General features: G+C 41.4%; 1 protein-coding gene across 1 annotated transcript in view; it reads left to right on the top strand.

Annotated features, from left to right (window-relative positions):
* The window catches only part of LOC145391941 (uncharacterized), a 177783-nt gene that overhangs the window by 153664 nt on the left and 9164 nt on the right, over positions 1-14955 (top strand). Inside the window, exons 21-23 of the mRNA XM_080266430.1 lie at positions 5998-6345; positions 9540-9879; positions 11080-11269. Of these exons, the coding sequence (XP_080122556.1) occupies positions 5998-6345; positions 9540-9879; positions 11080-11269 (878 nt within the window). The remainder of the gene's footprint in view (positions 1-5997; positions 6346-9539; positions 9880-11079; positions 11270-14955) is intronic.

Genomic DNA, 14955 nt, shown 5'->3' with positions numbered 1-14955 from the left:
TTATTGTTATTATTATTATTATTATTACCGTACTATTGTTGTTTTTATAATTATTATTATTGTTATTATTATTTTTTTTTATCACCTGCCTTTAGCAAGGCGATGTGATTGTTTTTGTCAGTGTGTGTGTGTGTGTTCTTACCTAATTGTTCTTACCTAATTGTATCTTTACAGGAATGAGTCAAGCTCGTACTGTCCCGTGTCTTAAACCAAATTTATCGTACATATCCTTAAATTTGTGAATTGTTTTGGCACACACTATTTCATTCGGTAGTGCATTCCATTGATCAATTGCTCTGTTTGGGAAACTGAATTTCCTTACGTCTTTATCACCTCTCTTCTTATGCAATTTTTTGCAGTGTCCTCTTGCTGATGCTTCTCCATATGTTAAGTAATCATTTATGTCTATTTTCTCCTTTCCTGATATGCATTTATATAGCATTATCATGTCACCTCTTTTCCTTCTCTCCTGTAGTGTTGGTAGATTCAGTTTATTTAGTCTTTCTTCGTAGCTTAGGTCCCTTAAGCTTGGTATCCATCTTGTAGCGGCCCTTTGAACTTTTTCAATCTTGTCTATGTGCTTTTTGAGATGAGGACTCCAGACTACTGATGCATATTCCAGGGTTGGTCTAATGAATGATGTTATTATCCTTCCTAGCATGTCTTCATTTATGTATGTGAATGCTATTCTCATATTTGCAAGCAGTGTATACATGTTCCGTACCTTCTCGCTGATGTGGTCAGCCGGAGATAGTCTGTAATTGATAATCACACCTAGGTCTTTCTCTCTTTCTGATGTGTATAGGGTTTTATTTCCTAACTTATAATCCCAATCAGGTCTTTTTCCACTTTTACCAAACTTGATTACATGACACTTGTCCACATTGAATTCCATTTGCCATGTATTACTCCATTCATGAAGTTTATTTAATTCTTCTTGTAGCTCTTTACAAGAGTCTGTGTTAGTATTTCTCCTTTGTATTTTTGCATCATCTGCAAACATATTCAGATAGCTCTCATTTCCAGTGTTACTGTTTATATCATTTATATACACTAAAAACATGATTGGTGCCAGCACTGAACCCTGTGGTACTCCACTAGTCACTTCTTTCCATGATGAGTAGTTTCCTCTTAGTACTGTCCTCATTTCTCTTTTTATGAGAAAGTCTTGCATCCAACAAAACAGTTTGCCTCGAATTCCTCCTTGATGGTACAGTTTCCATAAAAGTCTTTGGTGTGGTACTGTGTCAAAAGCTTTCTTGAAATCTAAATAGATACTGTCCACCCATCCTTCCCTTTCCTGTATTGTGTCTGTTACTCTGTCATAGTAGCTCAACAGATTAGTAACACATGATTTTCCTTTTCTGAAACCAAACTGTCTTTCTGTTATCATACTATGTGTGGACATGCGTGTTCCACATAGTCCCTCTCAAAAATTTTTTCTTCTGTAAAAACTAATTGGAAATTCTTATTTAGTGCTTCACAAATATCTTTCTCTTGTGTATGAGTGATTCCCTCGTCCGTAATGGATTGTATTATATCTTTTACTTTAGTTTTGCTTCTGATATAGCTGTAAAACAGCTTTGGTTGATCACTACTTTTATTTATTATATCCTCCTCAAACTGTTTTTGGGCTTCCCTCCTTATTCTTGTATAGTCGTTTCTTGCCTGTTTGTAATTATTATACGCCCTTTCACTATTGTGTCTTCTGTATCTATTCCACAACAAATCTCTTCTTTCTTTTGATTTTTTACATTCTGTGTTGAACCATTTCTGTATTTTCTTATCTGCTTCTTTGTGCTGTGGGATGTACTTCTGGACTCCTATTTCATAAAATTCACAAAAAATTTTATATACAGCATTTAAATCTTGTCCTCTAAGCTCATTTTCCCAATCAACTTCTAAGAAATACTTCTGTAGGTCTTGATAATTTCCCTTTTTATAGTTTAGGCTCTTTTTGTAACTATCATTGCTGTTTACTATGTCATATGCTATCCTGAAGTTATAATTTAGTACTGCATGATCGCTTTTGCCGAGTGAAGGGTGATATATTAAACTGTCAATATCATTTTCTTGCCTTGTAAATATTAGATCTAGCACTGAAGGTACATCAAGTCCTCTTTTTCTGGTGGTTTCCGTCACATGTTGTGTTAAGAAAAACTCTTGTACGAGATCCAGGAGCTTTTGGTCCCAACAGCTTTCCTGGCTATTTATATCTAGAGTATTCCAATTTATATTTGTAGTGAAGTTCCCAGTTAGTATAATTCTTTCCGAGTTCTCTTCCATTTTACGTAGCAATGATCTTACACTCTGAACTGTACTCTCTGCCAGGTCCTCATATTCGTCTCTTTCCCATGTGTTTGATCTGGGTGGCATGTACAAATTGGCTACAATTACTTTACCTTCAGATGTGTCGATCTCTACTGCAATCCGTTCTACTTGTGATGGTATATCTAGTTTTATTTCCTTGACTTTTAGATTTTTCTTAGTTAATATTATAATTCCTCCTCCTTTTTTTAAATTTCTGTCTCTTCTCCATATATTGTATGCCTCTAAGTTTAGTATGTCATTTGATATCCTTGGTATTTATTTTGTCTCACTTAGGCATATTATTTGTGGTTCATTTTCTCTGACATAATCATTCATCTCTAGTAATTTAGATACCATTCCATCCACATTTGAGTTTATCAACTTTATCATCTTGTTTATATACTTGTCATGACATGGTTCTACTAACTTCCTCCTTTTTCTTCCATCCTGTTTGTGTACCACTTTCGTACTGCAATCCTATTACTTTGTAAAAAAGTTCTTCTTCTCTTCTGATCTTCCCTCATTTTTTGTTTTTGCTTCCTCCCTTTTCTCTTTCAGTAATTCCAGTTCCTCTTGTGTTAGGCATCTTTTTATCCATACGTTTTTGAACTCCTCTTTTTCCTTAAGATTCTTTGCATTTTTTAGTATCTCTTCCACAGTGTTTACACTCTGGAAAGTCACATTTAGAGGTCTCGTCTTGCTTTTCTCGTATTTCCCTAACCTTTTGTGTTCCTCTATGTCTTTACTACAGATTTCCTCTAATACTTCTTTCAGTAAGCTCATTACATTTGCCATGTCCTTTTTGTCTCTTGTGATCTTGTTTTTAACTTCTTCCTCTTCTATACCAGTGATTACTATTGATTTGTTTGTGTGTGTGTTTTCTGGTCAAAATATCTCAAAAAGTTGTGGATGAATTTTCACCAAACCTTCAGGAAACACCAGCTATGTGGATGTGCAGAGGTCTATTACTTTTGGTGAAGATTCGGTCAAAGACGACCGAATGCCAGCCACTATATCTATCTGTCTATCTATCTATCTATCTATATATATATATATATATATATATATATATATATATATATATATATATATATATATATATATATACTGTATATAATATGGATTGGCATTCTGCAAAACGCGGTGGCTGAATTCCGTAGAGTTATGTGAATTTTCTTCAAATTTGATTTGTAGGTAGCTTGTACCTTAGCCAAGGACATATTATGGTGGGCGATTAGCACTCCTCTCCCGAATGCATTTGTTTCATTATTACTTAGGTTTGGAGAGGTTGCACATAGACTTCATTAATCCCATCACCACGACAGATTAGTCCAGAGATGAATAAAATAGTCTGAAGATAGCAAAACACACACACACACACACACACACACACACACACACACACACACACACACACACACACACACACACACACAGAAATTACTCTTTGGACTGAACTACTTAACCCCTCAGTGGCCGCCAGTGATGAGCGACGCTTGACTGTAAACGTGCCGCTGACGTCGAATTAGTGCCAGCTGTAGAAAACTGCCAACAATTATGGGAGGGGAACGAAGGTCACATATATTGGTCCAGCCTACTCTGTCATCCCAAGCACTTTTTCTCCTGTGTTTTTTTTCCATATGTTTACATGCTAAAGGCACATGTGCAGTGAAGTTTGTGAATTTCTTATCTTCCGCAAATCATAGGGAATCACAGGATAGGTTTAGGAAGCCAAAAAACACACTGTCAGGTGCCAGACAATTCTCTTCACATTTCTAAGAAAGAAATCGATTTTAGAACTTTGAGAAAATGGTCTCAGGCCGGCCAGGGGAGTGTGCAAGTTTCTGAACCCACGGCCATTGAGGGGTTATTGTGGTGCTGTCTACTTCCTCCTTTAGCATTATTATTCTCTGTCTCCCTCCTCTCTTCCTACTTCTCTCTTTCTTTCCTGTAACTTTTTATTTCTCTTCTTTCCACGTCAGTTGACTCTACACTGAGTAACAAGTCTAATGGTTTCCTGTAACCCAGGAAACCATATGCAAAGCTGGGTGGTAACCATATAACCGGATTACGGGGTGAAGTGGAGCCTGCTACTCATATGGTGCTCCTGTTAGCTGGGTGGAGACGCAAATCCAGCATCCACCCAGGAACCAAACCTCCATACTTTTCCCCACGCCTCGCCCCTTGGGAACATCAGTTCACTGTACGGAATGGCCCTGCAGGGGCAAGTGCTTGCCTGTGGTTGATGGGTTTGCCCAGCCTGACACTGGGGTTCATCAACAACAAACTGGATAAAGGACTGTTTTATAACTGGTTACACCAGAGAGTATATCTATTATTTTAACACTACCTGACGATTTGCACAATTTATGCAGCGCCTCTCGTCATGATATACACAACAGCTAAATTCCCCAAAGAGTGTGCTAAGCTGAATTACAGCGTTAGAGGCTACCAAAAAGTTATATTCCTGTTGGTTAAGGAAGCCTCCTAACACCTCTTCCTTTGCGACTTATTTTTGGATATGACTGGTTAATATCCTTGTATGCGTTATTTATGCAGAGTATGGCGATATTGGAAGAGTTTGTATAACACACAGTAATAAACAAAATAAATCGCTAAGGAAAAAGTGTCTGGGAGCTTCCGCAACCGAACACGGACCCAAGAACTAAATCAAAACAACGTCCCATGGCTGACCTGGATCTGTTTATGTATAACCTTGTATACTGCTGTTTGGCTGCCCTCAAACTTATCCCCTCCTCTCTCATATATCTCTCCCTCCATCCTTCCATCTCATCCTCGGTCTCCCTCTCCCCCGCGTCTCACAACCCTTCTCCCCCATATCTTTCCCCACTCCATCCTTCCATCTCATCCTTAGTCTCCCACTTCCTCTCCCCTTCATGCCTCTCTCTCTCATTTCTCTCTCCACTTCAATCATCCATCTCATTCTGTCTCCCCCTCCTCCTTCCCCTCATAACCCTCCCCCTCATACCTCTATCCACTCCATCCCTCTATCTCATCTTCAGTCTCCCCCTCCCTCTCGACTTAAGACCCCTTTCTCTCATATCTTTCCCCATTCCATCCCTCCATCTCCTCCTCATCCTCCCCCTGTCCCTCCAACTCTCTCCCATACACTCTTCTAGCCAGTCTCTCATTCTCTATCCTACGCCATGTGGCCAAACCCTCATGACGCCTTCACTCACATCCTCATCAACAGCACAATGCTATTTCACATCCTTATTGGTCTGTCTGTCTTTCCATTTAACTCCACATGGTCCCATCAAGTATCTCCCTCTCACTGCTCTCACCCATGACTCGTATCCTTCCAACTGGGTTCATGTTTCACCTCCGTACGTTAGAGTGAGGATCACAATACTGTCATGTAGCAACTTCATTTATTTTATTTCCCTGCTTACCTCCCTGTTCCTTGTCACTACCTTCAATGCAAGAGCAACAAGGATAATTACTGCACGTCAGTCTCTCTATGAAAATAAATACTTCTCATAACCGTTGATCAATATTTATGTTTTCATCACAAATATTGAGCACAGGAGAGTAATAGCAGCTCCCTCTCCTCAATTTTCCGTAGTAGCAGTAGCAGCTCCCTGTCTTTAATTTACCATAGACGGGCATGATAATCCCACCACTGGCCATTCTGCTAAGTGCCTGGCATTAATTTCTTTTCTTCAGCTGGTAGATTTGGGTGAACCAGCGTACGGTAGTGGCAGTGAAGCTGGGTGTCTGCCACAGGACACAGCATGCGGTGGAGGCAGCCTGTCCTGTGGTGTGCGTGGCTCGTGTGTGGGAGGCCTGACAGAGCCCCAGTGTGAATGCCAGCCAGGGTATACAGGCCCTGAATGCACCACACCCACCACTCCGACCTCCCTGGGACCCTCTTCGTTTGCCAGGATAGCCCTTGACCAGCCGCCGAACCCCTATGAGTTGTGGCTGCAGCTGCGTGTCAGGTCCAGAGGCCAGCCAAGCGGTCTGTTGGTCCAGCTGTCATCCCGTCAACTGTCTTCAATTCTCCAGCTGCATGTAAGCTAATACGGTCTGGAATCTTTGTACCTGCAGTCTTTTCTGGATCACCACCACTGATTTTCATGAGAATCTGTTAGGCAGTTGCGTTACCATATTTGATTTTTTTGATAGGTAAACAATCAGGTGTGTATGATTATTTTAGGTTTGATATAATAGATTTGAATCCTTTAAATACGATACTCTCTCATACATTCTTGTCTTTATCACAGAATTGTTTTTATCAGCTGAGGAAAGACTTCACACAGGGAAGGTTGGATATAGCTTTCATTAACCTCTTCATTGGAAAGCACTTCCTTTAAACTGAATGGATTCGTTGAGTGTTGGCCTGATTATAAAGAAAAAATAAATTAAGTCGATGTATTTTGCGGAGTTTTGTAGGCTATTTACTCGAACAGAAAGAACCTAAATTTTACTCTAGAGGGGCGCTCAGTGGAGCGCATCTCTCCGACAAAGGCAACGTCATTTCCAAACCACTCTTCTTAGTGGGTGAGGGTTTATCATCATGGATGAGGGTTTTGCAAAAAGTGTTTTCCGGATCCAAAATCTGCAATACGATCCGGATCGGTGCCAAAAGTTAATCTATTGTTCCCTGGAACATGGGCTATCTACCCACCAAATTTGGTCCAAATCTCTCTTTTAAGTTTTGAGTAATCCTGCCAACAAACAAATTAACAAACAAACAAACAAACATGGGCGAGAACATACTTTCTTTTTGGGAGAGAAATATCAGACATTTTCATTTCATTACTGCACAACTTACCTACAGACTCAAAGAAAAAATATGTTGAATCCAAACTGTCACTTATAATATCAAGGTGGGCTACCTAAACGCTCAAAGGTCTTGTAAATTAAAGCCTTTCAGTGGTGTTCGTGGCGGGAAAGAGGAGACGTGTTGGAGAGTTTTGTCTTGTGGTTGCGTCACACATAACTTCAATTCTTCAAACAGATATTTTATTTTAATTATTTCTTATCATCCATCGCCAAAAGGATGCTAGGTGGACACTATACCCTTAACCTTTTCAGATCAGTGACTTAGTACTAACAAATAGCATCAGTGGGGAGGCGTCAGGGAGTGAAGGGGAAGGAATACTATAGCAAACATCTGTAATTCTAAGGCCCTTATCCTTACGGGTTAAGCAGACTCCCTAGCTCCCTTTCCTAAACGGTTTGTTTTCTTTATTACATCTGACTGTCCTCTTCTGTGTTACATAAATCCTTTTCTCCATCGCCATACCCTGCATAGATAACGTATAAATGGATATTAACCAACCCTATCCAAAAATAAATCGCCAAGGAAGAGGTGTTAGAGAGCTTCCTTAACCGACGAGAATAGGAGCCCAAGGTCCGTGTGCCTGTCGGTTAAGGAAGCTCCCTAGCACCTTTGCCTAAGAGATTTGTTTTATAATACAGCTGGATACATATAAGTTTGTATGTTTTTTTTTGCAAAGTATGGTGGTATTTGGATGATTTAAATAACACAGAAGAGGATAGTAAGGAGTAATAAGCAAAATCAATCGCTTAGGAAAAGGTGTTAGGAGGCTTCCTTTACCAACGAGAATACGAGCCTTATTGTCTCCCGCGAGCTGAAAATAATATGATGAAAAAAAAAAAAACTAGAGATATCCTGATTTTAATAAATGGGCTAAAATCAATGCTCATACTTGGTCTTTGAGAGAGGTGAAGTCAGTGAATGTACAGCGAGGTTGGATGGTGAGGAATTGGAAAATGTGAGTACGTTTAAGTACTTGGGTAGTGTGATGAGTAAGGATGGAAGTTTAGAGGGTGATGTGCTTGAAAGGGTATAACAAGGAAGAAAGGTTGCTGGTTCCTTGAAAGCAGTGATAAGAAACAGGGAAGTGAGCATGGAAGTGATAAAGTTACTACATGACAGTATTGTGATACCAACTCTAACGTATGGAAGTGAAGCTTGGACGTTGTTGGAAGGACACGAGTCAAGAGTGAGAGCAGTGGAAATGAGTTATTTAAGAGGAGCCTGTGGAGTCACATGGAGAGACAGGCTGACGAATGAGGATATAAAGAAGCGTTGTGGTGTGGATGTGGATGTGATAGGAAGTGTTATGAGGAATACACTGAGGTGGTTTGGCCATGTGGAGAGGATGGAGAGTGAGAGACTGACAAGGAAAGTGTATGTGAGTGAATTGGAGGGGGGGGAGAGGGAGGGGGAGGCCAAGGATGAGATGAAGGGATAGGGTGGAGAGGTATATGAGAGAGGGGGTTATGAACTGGGAGCAGGGCAATGAAATGGCGGGGGACAGTGACATGGAGGCAATTTGTTTGTGGCCACCCTTTGCGGGATTGAGGCGTCTGGCAATAGATAGATAGATAGATAGATAGATAGATTGTTCCTGTATTTGTTTGATTCTTACACAATCCGAAATTCAGAATCAGTGTGTATTTTGATGTATAAGGTTAGGGTTCTATGCTCGGCAGTTCAGGAAGCTCCCTATCACCTCTTCCTTACCGATTTAATTTTGGATGCGGCTGGCTAGTATTATTTTGTACGTTATTTCTGCAGAGTATGGTGATATTAGAATGATTTAAGTAGCACAGAAGAGGGCAACAAGGTGTATTAAGCAAAATAAATCGCTTAGGGATAAGTGTTAGGGAGCTACCTTAACGACGAGAAATCAAAGGGGTGAGGTAATGTATATTTTATGAGGTATGAACACTCACGTACGGGGCCATTAGGAAATAAAGGAGTTGGTTTGATACTGAATGATGAATGGTTGATGAGTGAATAACTGACTAATCCCTCTGCCAGGCCACGCTAGACAAGCCACTTCGTACATTCTACCCACCCTGTTTTTTAGTGGGAAGTAAGGCCTTGATGTTGATTTATATTATGTTTTATTAATAGTCGTATCGTTTGTAAAGGCTCCAACATGTTTGCATGCATTGGTCTTGGTCACCCAATGGCAGCTTTCCACTCTGCTCCATCTCTGGCAGTCTCAATATTCAGTCTCTGATCCCTGAGGTCTCACTTTATGACCTCGTCCAAGGTCTTTTCTCGGTTTGTCTCTCGCAGCCCTACCCACGACGTTCACACTTTTCCCTTTCCGCACACAAGTGCCATCCTCCATCCTCTCAACATGCCCAGACCATCTCAATCTATTCCATTCAGTAGCTCAAGTACTTCATCACAGTACAGTCATCTCTGTTCATCCTGGCAGCTAAGAGGAGGTGTTGCCTGTGCTACCCTGACCCACAGCGAACCATCAGGGACTGAAGTGTGTCTGGACGGCTTCCCACTGGCTGATGGGCTCTGGCATACCCTCTATCTCAGCCGCCATGGACACAACCTTATCATATCCGCCGACGATGGAGATGGTTGGCGACGGAACGAGAGTCTCCCATCCCTTTTGTCTGTTCCAAGTCTCGGTGGCCTCCTTCCTAAAGTAAAAGGCCCACCAGCACGACTAGAGGTGGACAGGGAGGACGGGGTGGTGGTGGGAGGAGTGGCAGAGTTCGTGAGGCAGAGTCTGGTGGATGTTCATCAGGACCTAAAGGATGGTAAGGGTGGCGAGTTGTACTTTGGTCCACATACAATTGACTCACATGTTGAGAAATATTTTAAAATACTGCAGTTAACACCAGGTAATTTTATATAGTTAAGAGTGAGTCATAATAACATGAAAGCGACTGCAATTACTCATTAACTCATTCATGTTAAGGACAACTTTACTGTTTGTACCCTAACATGGCCCAAAATTGCCATCTCCCCATCATAATTGCTGGGTTGTAAGAACAGATTAACACAATATGATGCTGGTCACAAAGAAGTGCTAAGGGAGTTATAGCCATAGCACTATCTTTTCCTGACCTTGAACTACGTGAAATAAGCCCAAAAAGGACGAAAATCTGGACCAGGTTAAGTTGAAAAAAGTTTTATTATTACTAACTCTGACTTTACTCCCTCATCTGCCGCACTGATTATGTCCAGCTAAGAGAGTCCTACGGGTCTGTGTGTTGATATTACAGCCTATGTTCATATAAATACTGTGATATTAATGCAGTGTATATTAGTTGCTAGACAGTTGATATTACTAGATCATCATACCGAAAAAACATATCAAGTCTCTCTCAGTTTAGGAATATTAACTAGAAAAGTGAGCGGTACAAGAGGTGGAATATTAAGTAAACTGTAGATCTGGAACTTAAAGGTGAACTCTGACACCTGTTCCCGTATACTCGTCAGGTAAGGAAGCTCCCTAACACCTCTTCCTCACCGATTTATTTTTGGATACGGTTGGTTGATATCCAAGTGAACGTTATTTATGCAGCATGTGGTGATATTAGAATAGTTTAAGTAACACAGAAGAGGACGGAAAGGTATTATAAGCAAAATGAATAGCTTAGGAAGAGGTGTTAAGGAGCTTCCTTAACCAACGATAATACGGCCCTGAAGGAAATAAATAAGTTGATGATGTGAAATATTAGACGAATTTTTGTGATTAAGTGTACATCAGTTATTGCTGGTATCGTCCGTTGAGGAAGCTCCCCAACACCTTTTTCTTAGCGATGTATCTTGTTTATTACACCTTAATGTCCTCTTGTGTGATGCATAAATCCTTCCAGCATCATCATACTCTGCATAGATAACGTGCAAAAGGACAGTAACCAGCCATATCCAGAAATAAACCTCAAAGGAAGAGGTGTTAGGGCGCTTACTTACCTGACAAGACTAAGGACCCCTGTCTTCTCCCCTGCCAGCCTGCATAGACGACCTACGCGTGTTGGGAAGGCCCCTGCCCCTGTCCCCTGCCGCCAACAGCAGTGGGTGGGGGCGGCTGACAACAGTACAAGGCTTGGACACCGGCTGCCCTTCACTCCACCCTTGTTCCAACACCACCTGCCGCCCACCCCTCACCTGCCGCAACACCTGGAGGCAGGCCACTTGCAGGTGAGACTAATTCTCTCTCTCTCTCTCTCTCTCTCTCTCTCTCTCTCTCTCTCTCTCTCTCTCTCTCTCTCTCTCTCTCTCTCTCACACACACACACACACACACACACACACACACTTGGCGTGTCAGTATGCTTTTTCAAGTTGACTTAGGTGTACTCGCGAGGGATAGTTTTTGCTCACCTTCTCCCCCATCACTAAGCACGGCAGCATGTACGTTGTAGGGATGGCCCAGGTTCAAATGACGTCACGTACATAAGGCAGAGGGCCGTGCACCAAAGAAGCACGTACGTATTGGTAGTTCCTGGGAGTTCAAAGCTTTTCCACGCTGTGACAAAGCTTCCTACGGTGTGAATGTACACTCTTCCAAAACAGTATCGGCACCGTTGGGTGCGATAGTTGTGAAACTGAGCAACTTCTGCAGACACATATGGGTCTATAAATGTGGTGCCTCAAAACATATACCAGCCAGTAAGTGAAACTTTTTGCACGTTTGAGCTCTAATAACTACGAAATATAATATCTGCATTAATAATTACAGGATGCCTCATATATCACAATGCTTCATCCATGTTTCAGAATGGTACGTGCTGTAAGAGTGCCCAGACTTTTTTGAGAGGGTGTACCACCTCCCTCCAGTTAGTGGTGGGGATGGAGGGTGAGCAGGGGCTATGGCTCATGAGTGGACAATTTTAGACAACTATCTTCCCAAAGTTTGACGAATATATATGGGAAAAAATCGAACCATTTGAAACACCCACTAGTAGAGATGGGGTTTTCATTGTATTTGGCCAGGTGTACATTTTCTTTGGACGGAACTGGGAAGATAGTTGTGTCTTAGATTGTACTGCTTAATGTTCCACCTCGATGACGTCTCCATCACTCTAATCAGGCTACCACTAAACGATATTTTTAATCATTTAGTTTAGTTCTGGTGGCGAATGGAGGACCCTATTGTATCGTATCGTGTCGAATCGTTTATAAAGGCTCCAGCGTGCTTGCATGCGACGGCTTTGGTCACCTAATGGTGGCTGTCCATGCTGCTTGATCTCAGGCAGCTTCCCTATTCAGTCCTTTATCCCTGGGGTCACACTTTCCGCACTCAAGTCTGTATCAAACTTCTCTGAATCCAAATTTCTAACCAAAGCATATCGGACTAATGACAGTCAGTCCAAAGGCCAAACCTGTGAACTTGACCTGTAACTAATTCTCAAACTGTAATGACTTCATCCTTGGCTGACCCTCAATCCTTTCGTAAATTTGATCCAGACAAGATCAAGACTGCTTTATATATATATATATATATATATATATATATATGGACCCAGGATCGAATCTCGGCTGGGGCAGGGAACAGTTTAAGGATTTGAGTTTCCTAAAAGCAGACTTTCCTGATCTACCAGATGACCCGCCGACATGTCGTAAAAGTACCCCCGCTAATACCAATACACCAGTCCTGTATGAGACAGCCCTAGCATGTATTCAATATGGACGGTGGGTGTTAGCGCCGAAGTGGTGACATGTGGAGGTGTAGGAGGACTACTGGGCCTTGGGATAGGCAACTGCTCCCAAGAATTAGGCCCTGAGCCTTTGCCCAGAGTCGGACACATAAAAATATATATATATATATATATATATATATATATATATATATATATATATATATATATATATATATATATATATATATATATATATATACAGAAACTGAACAGAAGAAAAAATAAATTTAACAAAAAATAATCCATACACCAGATTACAGGTGCCCTCCATCCACAAAAAAATCTGTAACAGTTGGACTTGAACAGCTGTAGGTTGAAATTTGGGGACAGACCACTGTGGGGAAAGAGTTCCAAAGAGATACAGTTCGGGGAATAAAAGATTTTTGATAGGCAGAAGTTCTGCAATATGGCAGTGTGACAGTTTCATATGAGCTACCAGATGTCCGTGTAGCACAGGGGAAGGCATGGAGAGGTGGCACAATGGATGCAACATCATCTGAGCATTTGAGTTGACCTATCACAGTGCCTGGAGACATGTCAGTCAACCATTAAAGCAGAAAGCTACTATGGGTATCTGCTTTGAGAAAGGGAAATTTTGTATCCTCCACCTTTCTTCTTCAAAAGCCCTTTTTTATTTATGCCTTGAGAGAGAGAGAGAGAGAGAGAGAGAGAGAGAGAGAGAGAGAGAGAGAGAATTAAGACTACAGACTTACATAAATCAATGGTTGGCTGCTCTGAGACTTTCTATACGTCAGGTAAAGTTAGAGGCAGGTGCCATAAAGTGCTTAGTCGCGATGTTTTTCATAACTTAGGCCTTTGAGCCTGTGACTGGTTGTTCACCCATTATCGTCGGATACAAGGCCACTCCATTACCCAGCTTAACACATTTATTTCCCCTTGATGACCCATAAGGTACTGGTTTTACTTATCAACCTACTGTGCAAAAGATGGCTGGACACCTGATTGGAGTGATGCCAGCTGTCCGCACCAGGAATCAAACGAACCTTGAACCATCACACCAACAATTTCTCCGTCAATACTGCAAACAATTTAGCTACTAGTGTGGGGATCAGCAGGGAAAGTGTCTGTAAAAAGCAGGTACAGTGATATTAATGTGTATGTACAGTCAACACAAAATGTATCGGACCTCCTACCGCACGTACCATTCAGAAATAATGGACGAAGGATTGTGAAATGTAGAATACCCTGTGATTAGTAATGCACTTATTGTCCTTTGTAATTTATAGTACTGGAAATCGTATGAAACTTCACATTCTTGGTGCTGTTTGTTTTTAAGGTATTAGGTAAACAGATTCATGTGTGTCTACAGAACTTGCTCATTTTCACATCCATCGTACCCGAGGCGTGTAATATATATATTTTTTTCGTTCACTGTACCACAAGCTGTTGTATTTGTACCAGCCGTGACTTACACTGAACATCATCATGAACGCGTTGACCCCGCTGAACAAAATACATCTCACACAACCATTTCAACCGTCATGGGGATGCTGCTTCTCACACCACAACTCATTTGATTATCCTATCGTCTGTATCGTATCGTTTATAAAGATTCCAACGTGCTTGCATGCGTCGGCCTCGGTCACCTAATGGCGGCTCTCCACGCTGCTCGATTTCTGTCAGCCTCTCTTTTCAGTCCCTTATTCCTGAGGTCACACTCTGCGACCTCGTCTCAGGTTTCTTTTCGGTCTGCCTCGCGCAACTCTACCCGCAGGGTTCACAGTTCTCAACCACTTGTTATCCTCCATCTTCTCCACATCTCCAAACCATCTTAATCTACCCTACCTCATCCCAATACTAATACACGCCAACCCCATCCTTCTTATCAACTCATCAGTCGCAATCCTAGCCCCCCAGGTCTTGCATTCAAGGACGCACTACACATCATCTAATCATTGTCATTTCTGTACGTTTGAGCCAACGAATATCCTCTTCCTTCACACTTTGTCATTACAAAAAAAAAAAAAAAAAAAAAAAAAAATATCAGCATTTTTTAGGTTCACATCTGCGTTAGCCAGGGGTCACTTTAGCAAACTATGATAATTATACCAATGCCAAATGTCAGAATATCCCCCTTGACAGCTCTGGGTATGGGGAAAACTGATCTATACTCTATTTACTCTAACCTGGCCTAAAATTGCCACCTCTCCATCTTGAATGCTGA

The sequence above is a fragment of the Coenobita brevimanus genome, chromosome 20 (assembly GCF_032717465.1).
Source record: "Coenobita brevimanus isolate Jiangsu-jjx chromosome 20, ASM3271746v2, whole genome shotgun sequence".
In the NCBI taxonomy this organism is placed as follows: Eukaryota; Metazoa; Arthropoda; class Malacostraca; order Decapoda; family Coenobitidae; genus Coenobita; species Coenobita brevimanus.
This window is presented reverse-complemented; position numbering and strand designations above follow the sequence as displayed.